The 9964-nt window shown below is 43.5% G+C and overlaps 1 protein-coding gene across 5 annotated transcripts; it reads left to right on the plus strand.

Annotated features, from left to right (window-relative positions):
• Positions 1-3712: 3712 nt before the first annotated feature.
• Positions 3713-9508, plus strand: esm1 (endothelial cell-specific molecule 1). 5 transcript variants are annotated; one of them, XM_078219313.1, is made up of 4 exons: positions 3756-3820; positions 3967-4706; positions 7155-7310; positions 7555-9508. In XM_078219313.1, exons 2-4 carry the CDS (start codon positions 4403-4405, stop codon positions 7656-7658), a joined length of 564 nt encoding a protein of 187 aa, XP_078075439.1. In that variant the 5' UTR covers positions 3756-3820; positions 3967-4402; the 3' UTR covers positions 7659-9508. The 5 variants fall into 5 exon arrangements, with proteins under 5 accessions (XP_078075421.1, XP_078075439.1, XP_078075428.1 ...); XM_078219302.1 differs by having other exon boundaries at positions 3758-4234; positions 4354-4706; XM_078219307.1 differs by having other exon boundaries at positions 3759-3842; positions 3906-4706.
• The last annotated feature ends 456 nt before the right edge of the window (positions 9509-9964 follow it).

Consider the following 9964-nt stretch of genomic DNA (forward strand, 5'->3'; position numbering starts at 1 on the left):
AGTTTTCTCTGTAAAAGAACACTTTTTTTTTCAATACAACAGATATGGAAACAGACAGTGAAGAGGACTGACAAACTCATTATAAACCAAATGTTCAGATTTTTCTTTAAGTATCCACGCCGGTATTAATGTGCGTATCTGCCTGCAATTTGTGCCAAGGAAGGAATACCCCACTGAATTATGAATCACCAAAGGTTGCTGGTTGATTGCATCGCTCCAGTTAGCTTCACAAAAATGGCATTCCAAACTGAATGTTCCTGTGATTTTCATGAAGTTGCTGCATTTACACATTAATAACTCATTAAATTAATCACAAAAAGGTAAGTCTAGTAAGAACAACATAACTATCCTTCTAATGGGGATCATTGTTAATGACTGCCAATCAACCTCCTTAGCCACGAGGGTGAACAATTCAAAGTGTTGAACCTTATGAATTGATTAAGGAGATTTTAAAGCCATTACTTATTTAAAGAAAAGATTATTTGTGTTCTTTCTTTTGGCCTCTTTATTTTCCCCCTCTCTCAATATAATACTACTTTTTATTGTTTAGTTCTCTTTGTGTACCTGCTATAACCATGAATTCACACCCTTTAATTCATCCTCATTTGCAGCGTTTCCTGTGTTTATTGAGTCAGGAGATACGCTGTTTATCACATTCTGCATCAAGGACCTGTTGCCCTCACTGGTCAGCTCACATTTCATCAAATTTGTGGGCAAAAGATTCTGAAATCTAAACATGAGAAACAAGCTGAATTAACAGGATTCATCGTGCTCCAGTGAAATCTAAACATCTATTTCATAAACAAATGAATGCTACATATTATTTAAATTATTCTGCATTCTTTGGCCAAGCACTAAAGAAATTTGACCTGAGAAAAGTAGCACTCAAACAGGCTTAGTTTTCTTACTTCACCTTTTTTCTGGTTAATTAAATTTGCATGAGAAATATTGGGTGAAACTTTCAACTGATAGTCCTGGTGGGAATGGCGGGACCTGTCGCTGGCTGGGAAACGATTGACAGTTTCAGTGGCCTTTAATATGGCTCTTTAAATTAACCAAGGCATTAGCATCCCACCTCAGGGTTTCCCAGCCAAGCAGAATGGATGGATGGATAGAATACCAGGTTGATCCTGTCAAAGGAAGGATTTTAATTAAAGGAACTCAGCCTGGTTCAGAATGGCTGAACTGGACAATGACTCCTGAAGCTGCAGCAACCACAGGAATGAAGAGCAGACCAGGGAAGGTTATTTTTTTTTGGGTCTCTGACTCTTATCTGGATCCTGCTGTGGGATTTGAGGGACTAAAGTAAGGTGGTGTTTCCCTAGGATGGAAGGAAAAGTGATGTGAAGATGCCGGCGTTGGACTGGGGTAAACACAGTAAGAAATCTCACAACACCAGGTTAAAGTCCAACAGATTTATTTGGTAGCACAAGCCACTAGCTTTCAGAGCGCTGCTCCTTCATCAGGTGAGTGGGATTTCACCTGATGAAGGAGCAGCGTTCCGAAAGCTAGTGGCTTATGCTACCAAATAAATCTGTTGGACTTTAACCTGGTGTTGTGAGACTTCTTACTGGAAGGAAAAGGCCAGGCTCTCAAACCAAGCAGGAATGCATGGAAGATGGTAAAGAAGTCAAGCTCCCTCCAACCTGCAGACAATAGGCCATGAGGTTGCAAGAACAAATCAAAACCAAGCTAACATCCTCAGAGGTCATAGCCTGTTACAACCCAGAACTTCCCATGATTGTGGCAGTTGATGCATCAGCAACAGGAGAGAGAGCAGTGATATTCCAGGTCTGAAAAGATGGCAAATGACAACCTATTATTACGCATCCAGGTCATTAAACAACATTGAACAGTGCTGTGCAGTTATCGAAATGGTAGCCCTTACATTTAATTCAATTCAATTCAACTTTATTGTCATTGTATAGTGCACAAATACAATGAAAAGTGAGCTTGCAGGCTCCCAAGATGCAAAGAAAAAAGCAAATGCAAATGGTCATTATAAAATAGTGCCAATAGTCATTAACTATATTGCACAATACCTATGCAATACATGCATATTGCACAATACCCATCACCTGGGAATATGTTAAAGGTTGGAGTTCAGCTGGGTAACAGTTCTGGGGAAGAAGCTGTTCCTGAGCCTGGTCGTACGGGCTTGAATACATCTGAAGCACCTCCCAGACGGCAGGAGGGCAAACAGTCTATGGCTGGGATATGTGGGATTTCTAATAATGCTGAGAGATCGTCGCAGGCAGTGTTTGTGATAAATGTCCTGGATGGCTGGATTGACTTGAGCATGTGAGAAATTCTCTGAGTATGTAATATGCTTCCACTTTAAGACTGAGACAGATCATAAGCTGTTAGTAATGTTGCACAAGGAGTCACAATGAAGCCTGAAGAATGCTGCGTAAAGAGGAAGTCACATAAATATGTGGCACATCACCAGGTAGCAAATCTGGAAAGTTTGCACCGGAATTGCCATCTGCTGTGCAAGACCCATGTCAACAGTCAGCAAATTGAACACATTGTAGAGTGCAATATAAAAGCAGCTGCCTAACAGAAAATACTTTGCATCAATTCCAAAGTTGTTGTATAAATGCACCCTTGAAGCATGCTCAGATCCTAAACAGTGCTTTTCTTGCAAAATATCTGCAGCATTATGACTATTTGATGGGCTAATAAGGGTGACAGTTAACATTAGAGTCCATACAGACAGTGGAGATAAGAGATTTTCATTCCATCAGTCGACAGTAACAAGTTATATGGTGCCTTGATACTGTGAAATATCCTATGGCACTTCACAAGAGTGAATGTCACATTGAACCAAATAAAGAGGCATAAGGTCAGGTGGCCAGAAACTTGGTCAAAGAGGTAGATTTTAAGGAGCACATATTTTTTCATTTGTTCATGGGATGTGGGCATCGCTGACTAGAGCAGCATTTAATGCCCAACCCTAACTGCCTTTAGAAGGTGGCGGTAAGCTGCCTTCTTAAAATCCTTGTGATACGGTTCCATCCATGGTGCTGTTCGGGAGAGATTAATGATTCTCCCAGAGCCTGGAGGTATTCCGAGGAGATCAAAGGAGGAGAAAGGTAAACATGCAGAGATTGAAGGAGGGAATTCCAGAGATTCAGGGCCTCTGTAGCTAAAGGCATTTGTGCCAACGGTGGAGCGATTATAACCAGAGATACTGGAGTTCACAATTAGAGGCTCCTCGGATGATCCACTGTTATTATTCTGGACACATTTGGCCACCAAAAAATTTCCACTGTTATTTCTTGGATGTGGATTTTATAAAATTACAACTCCTGAAAGGGTTGAGAAACAAAAGTTAGGGTGCATTTCATTCATTCTGCTTCATGACGCACGTGTCAAAAAATCCCAGCGACGTGAGAAATTGGGATGGTGCCAAAATTTGCAGAGCCCAGTCGGAGAGTGTCCGTAACGCAACTCCAGAGGTGATAAATCTGCTGTTGTTCTTCGCGGCCTTGAACATCTGACAAGTACGTGAGAGCGAAGCTGAAAAAATTCCTGACAAAAACAACTAAACATAACATCTTACGTCAACCCATCAATTCCTGGATGGCAACCCCCGTTATGTTTAACTCCATCCCGGATTTGGAAAGCTCCGACACAAAACTGGCCAGAGAGACAACAACAACAACACCGGATTTAGGAAACTGGGGGGTGGGGGGAGAATGCAGGGCAGGCGAGCGATTAAAAAGGCGGTGGAGGCGGCGGTGGCGGGCTAAGTGCTGAGTGCTGAGACGGGCAGGTGGCCGGGCTGAGTGGACAGGTGGCCGGGCTGAGTGGACAGGTGGCCGGGCTGAGACGGGCAGGTGGCCGGGCTGAGTGGGTAGGTGGCCGGGCTGAGTGGGTAGGTGGCCGGGCTGAGTGGGTAGGTGGCCGGGCTGAGTGGGTAGGTGGCCGGGCTGAGTGGACAGGTGCGGGCTGAGTGGACAGGTGGCCGGGCTGAGTGGACAGGTGCGGGCTGAGTGGACAGGTGGCCGGGCTGAGACGGGCAGGTGGCCGGGCTGAGTGGACAGGTGCGGGCTGAGTGGACAGGTGGCCGGGCTGAGTGGGCAAGTGGCCGGGCTGAGTGGGCAGGTGGCCGGGCTGAGTGGACAGGTGCGGGCTGAGTGGGCAAGTGGCCGGGCTGAGTGGGCAGGTGGCCGGGCTGAGTGGACAGGTGGCCGGGCTGAGTGGACAGGTGGCCGGGCTGAGTGGGCAGGTGGCCGGGCTGAGTGGGCAGGTGGTCGGGCTGAGTGGACAGGTGGCCGGGCTGAGTGGACAGGTGGCCGGGTTGAGTGGGCAGGTGGCCGGGTTGAGTGGGCAGGTGGTCGGGCTGAGTGCTGGGGAGCGGGCAGAGACAGCAGTGTGTGTGTGTGTATCAGTCAGTATGTGCAGCGCGGGCTGCTTGCTGCTCCTGGTGCTGTGGCCTGCGGCGGTGGGCGCCTTCACTTTGAAGTACGCGGTGGACTGTTCCTATTCCTGTGAGCGGAACACCGCTTGTCCCGCCACGGCGGGCTGCAAGAAGACCGTGCTGGATGACTGTGGCTGCTGCAAGGTGTGTGCGGCCGGCAGAGGGGAGGTGTGTTACCGCACCGTGGCCGGGATGGACGGGGTTAAATGCGGACCCGGCTTGCGGTGCAATTTTAACAGCCAAGAAGACGACTTTGGAGACGAGTATGGCATTTGCAGAGGTAAACACACACGGGAAGTCCAGTTGGGTAGAGGATTGGTTAACTAACAGAAAGCAAAGCTAAATGGGTGTTTTTCTGATTGGCGATCAGTGACTAGCGGTGTGCCTCAGGGATCACTGTTGGGACCGCAATTGTTTGCGATTTACATAGATGATTTGAGGTTGGGGACCAAGTGTACTATGTCAAAATTTGCAGATGACACTAAGATGGGTGGCAGAGCAAAGTGTGCAGAGGACGCTGAAAGTCTGCAAAGGGATATAGATAGTCTAAGTGAGTGGGCGAGGGTCTAGCAGATGGAGTACAATGTTGGTAAATGTGAGGTCATCCATTTTGGTAGGAATAACAGCAAAATGGATTATTATTTAAATGGTAAAAAATTGCAGCATGCTGCTGTGCAGAGGGACCTGGGTGTTCTTGTGCAGGAATCTCAAGGAGTTGGTTTGCAGGTGCAGCAGGTAATTAAGAAGGCAAATGGAATTTTGTCCTTCATTGCTAGAGGGATGGAGTTTAAAAACAGCGAGAATATGTTGCAGCTGTATAAGGTGCTGGTGAAGCCACACCTGGAGTATTGTGTACAGTTTTGGTCTCCTTACTTGAGAAAGGATATACTGGCACTGGAGGGGGTGCAGAGGAGATTCACTAGGTTGATTCCGGAGTTGAGATGGTTGGTTTATGAGGAGAGACTGAGTAGATTGGGGCTATACTCATTGAAATTCAGAAGAATGAGGGGAGATCTTATAGAAACATATAAGATTATGAAGGGAATAGATAAGATAGAAGCAGGGAAGTTGTTTCCACTGGCAGCTGAAACTAGAACTAGGGAGCATGGCCTCAAAATAAGGGGGAGCAGATTTAGGACTGAGTTGAGGAGGAACTTCTTCACACAAAGGGTTGTGAATCTGTGGAATACCCTGCCCAGTGAAGCAATTGAGGCTACCTCATTGAATGTTTTTAAGGCAAGGATAGATACATTTTTGAACAGTTAAAGAATTAAGGGTTATGGTGAGCGGGTGGGTAAGTGGAGCTGAGTCCACAAAAAGACCAACCATGATTTTATTGAATGGCGGAGCAGGCTCGAGGGGCCAGATGGCCTCCTCCTGCTCCTAGTTCTTATGTGAAGTAAAGCGATGTGGCAATGGTGCTTCAGCGCTGCTCGCAGTATTTATTTTTTTGGTTACAATTTGAGCAAATTGACTCAGAGGACTGGCTAAGATACTTTGTGAGAGGGTCGATGCAGACCGGACAGGCCGAATGGCCTCTTCTGCCCTGTAGAGATTCTGTGATTATATGAAATGGCATTTCTTTGACCCAGAAATCAGGATGGTATGGGTCACTGTGAGAGCATTTGAAAAAGGGTCCCAAAGCTCCCGCTGTTAAACACTGGAATGAAGCTACCCAGCACTTCACACTCCCTCCAGTCTCTCCAACCTCACTGTTGTGAAGGATGCTCTTCATGCTGCAAGTCAGTGGCCGAACAATGAGGTGGAAAAACTGCACAAAGTGCTGGAGCTCACCTAGCAGCCGCTCCCTGCCAACCCCACATGAAGTTTCTTGGGCTTGAGTACATTGGAAGAGTTTTACACTCCCTTTTGGGTAACTAGAAACGATCCCTAGTCCCTAGCTTCCCAGGATTGCCTGTCTGGAGTGTAGATGTTAGGCTGAGCAATGTGAGCTTGCAAGTCACAATGCTATTCAACTCTCAGTCTGTACAACATCCGACATGACATTTTAAAAATGTAAAATTGAAACGTTTTGGCAATGACTGAATCCCCTGCTTCCCAGTGGTTGGGTAAGAGACCAGAATCCTGTGTGGGCCAGCATTAGGGCACACAGTAAAGAGTTGTGCAGCCTGCTTGCTGCTTGTGGATGCAGCGAGAACAGGCATTAGTCTGCGGGTTCCATGTGGTGATGTGGAGATGCGGCGTTGGTTCCGTGTGGGACAGGGGAAGCCCTTAATCCATCTCCTCGCTTGCTCCAACAAACAATTCAAATTCAAATTAAATCCAATTCAGGGTATAATTCTGAAACTGATCTCAGTCTTGACACTGCACTTATAGCCCTGTTGATACATTTAAATAGACTTTCCGTGGAGATCCCTTCATTATTTTGACGGATCTCAATTATAATGAAACTAGATTTTTAAAAATATCTGGATCTGACACCTTTCCAATAGCATGATGTGAGATTTGGTCTTGCATTTAATTTCTTCAATTGTAACTGAATGTTTAGAAAACTGAATTAGAATTTAAATTCTAATGCAGATTATAAATTAGCGACGCATATTCAGAGTACTGACCAGGCACGATTCAAACAACCATATGAATAAATCATTGTCGATTAAGTGGAGGCGCGATACGATCTCATATATGATCTTTATCATTCCAGTCTCAGTAAAGTTATCTTCAGACTAACATGTTTCGTTTCCATATTGGGATTTTACTCTTTCAGATTGTCCCTTCGGAACCTATGGATTAGAATGCAGGAAGGTGTGTAAATGCGCCTTTGGGATCTGTAACAGAGAGAACGGCCAATGCATGAAATTCCCGTTCTTTCAAATCCCTGAGACAAAACCTGGAAACCGGCGGAAATCTGAATCTGTTCCAGGTAATGCACCGCAATACTCGGAATTCTCCCCGTATCCATTTGAATGTTAAAATTTGCAAGTAATAGATGAACATAAATACTGGCGATGACAAAAGAAACCAAAAATATTACCCATCCTGACAGAATAACGATGCACAATTCGAAATGTTAAATAAAGAACGATGTTGCGGTGGACCTGCCATTCTAGCTAAGGTGTCTTAAGTGCCATGTAACATCTTTGTATCTCACTGCCATTTTTAAACAGAAGCCGAGCAAGGATCGGGATTCAGCAGCAATGAGCTGAAACAAAATGTTCTCAAAGATAAAACAAACAGCTCCACTGGAGAAAAGCGGCAAGCCCCTCGCTGATGTTTGTCCAGATCTCTGTCATAGGAAAAGAGACCTGCCATCAAAACCCATGTTGGAACTTACTTTATAACCGAACTACTATATGTGGTATTTAAATACATGTCTACGTGGACATCGAAATGTTTGTACAGAAGCACTATTTTGTTTATAACTGACATTCTTGACTTTATTTTCGTTTTGTAGAAAGTGCCTTAACAAACATTTTAGATTTTCAACTCGAGTTGTTGCTTTTGGAAAATCGCATGCAAACATCAACTTAACAATGGGAAAGAAATGGTAGTCAAAGAATTCCAAAAACCACCAGCTGCCGCACCATATCCATAGCACTTCAATGTACCAATAGATAAGACTTTGGAATAAGCACCTGCCCATTTGTTTCCCACTGCAAAACTCACCCCGCCCCCCCCCCCCCCCAAACCTTGCTTTCTGTGTTTGCTCCTGTAACAAATTTTTAGAACACTAAGTCAGGCCTGACTTGGATAATAACTTAGATAATAACGCACACCCAAGTAAGTACCTCCAATACCTAGCCTCCATTCCTGGATAAAATTTGGGGAAAAGCTAGACATTGGACAGGTAATCACCTACTTACCACTCTAACATTTCCTTCACCTTCTAATTACCTCTATTATTTTCTTATTATTTCACCAGTGCTTCCATGCTTGATTTGTCTTTGAACTTTCCTCTCTTGTTTCATCTAAGTTTTAAAAACAGTATATTGCTTATATTGGGTCATCCCTATATCCCCGAAGGGTTCAAGGGAAAATACGTTGCAAAATTTCCTATTCCTCCTTTACCTCATTCTTTCTCAGGACCTCAGAATTGCTGAATCTTTATCTCCCTCAGCAACCCACCCCTTCTGCAACCCAAATTTTCTAAATTCCAAGTTTGCTATCATCTAATTGTTTGCTGGCTGATTCTCACTTCTGATTTTCATTATTGATAAGGTCCCACTCTATTGATCATTAAAAAAAGAGTAAAAATAAAATACTGCGGATGCTGGAATCTGAAACAGAAAATGCCGGAAAATCTCAGCAGCTCTGACAGCATCTGTGGGGAGAGAATAGAGTCAATGTTTCGAGTCTAGATGACCCTTCATCAGAGTAGAAATAGAGTATTGTGCATGTAAATTGGCAAGGATAGTAACTACTATATGACAGTTTTGCTTCAGAAAATGTGGCCAGTAAAATTGCACACTAAACTGCTGACAATGGTCAACTTTCTATACAATGCATTGTGATCTCTTGCATGTCATGTTCCATAGTTGGCTATTTTAATCAGCCACATATTGTGCACAGCTTTAGACCATTCATTGAATAAGAAATAACATAGATTTTTACTGTTGTTAAAATATTGTAAAACTAGATATACCTTTAGTATAAAATAGTGTAAATATTTTACATTAGATATTAGAACAAACTTTTGAATTCCTATTTGTGCTTCACTATGTACATATTACTACAAAGCTAGCAGAGTTGTGTAGGAAAGGCAGTTATCTTTAGTAAATGAATAGGTAATGATTAAAATGCACAGTAGATCTTTGAGTTCTTAAAAGTGAAAGCTTGGCTGATGTTTGAGATGGGAAGCTATTCTAAAGAAATTGCACCAAAATGTTAATCATCTTCCAAATTTGAGTACACTGAAAAATTATGCTTTTCCAACTTTTAGAATTCATTTAAATGCTCCTGGTTCTACTTTGTATTTTCAAAGTTGATTGCAGATCGATGTAACTATATCATGAAATGGCCATAAGATATTGTGGAGGTGCATGAATCTTATGTAGCAAAAAATGTGAATAAATTCAAATCCATCCTGAAGGTGCATGGATTATAAAAATAAACATTTACTGTACTTAAGAAAGCATTTTGGCTCATACTTTAACACTGCTGTTAGGGTTAATACTTTCTTCAGGTGAGGACTGCAGATTTCCTTCTCTAAAGGACATTAGTGAGCCAGATGGATTTTTCTGACAATCAACAATGGTTTCATGGTCATCAGTAGATTCTTAATTCCAGATTTTTTTTTACTGAATTCAAATTCCAACATTGCCATGGGGGATTTGTAGTGAGTAGCTAATCTCTCGACTCCAAAGGCCCGTCCACCATCCACAATCTACAAGTCAGAAGTGTGAATACTTGCCACTTGCCCAGATGTGTGTGTTTCCAACAATACTCAAGAAACTTAACACCATCCAGGAAGAAACAACCTGCTTGATTGGCATCCCATCCATCACTTTTGACATTCACCCTATCCACCAACTGCACACAGTGCCAATGGTGTCCATTATATACGCAATAGTAACTATT

Source organism: Mustelus asterias, chromosome 1 (genome assembly GCF_964213995.1).
Source record: "Mustelus asterias chromosome 1, sMusAst1.hap1.1, whole genome shotgun sequence".
Lineage (NCBI taxonomy): Eukaryota > Metazoa > Chordata > Chondrichthyes > Carcharhiniformes > Triakidae > Mustelus > Mustelus asterias.

What these genes read in the sequence shown, in the direction of transcription:
- esm1 (XM_078219295.1), top strand. Translation starts at nt 4,403, where the DNA reads ATGTGCAGCGCGGGCTGCTTGCTGCTCCTGGTGCTGTGGCCTGCGGCG. An exon ending in CGAGTATGGCATTTGCAGAG is followed by an intron (nt 4,707 to 7,154) that starts GTAAACACACAC and finishes TTACTCTTTCAG; the next exon opens with ATTGTCCCTTCGGAACCTAT. An exon ending in GAAATCTGAATCTGTTCCAG is followed by an intron (nt 7,311 to 7,554) that starts GTAATGCACCGC and finishes ATTTTTAAACAG; the next exon opens with AAGCCGAGCAAGGATCGGGA.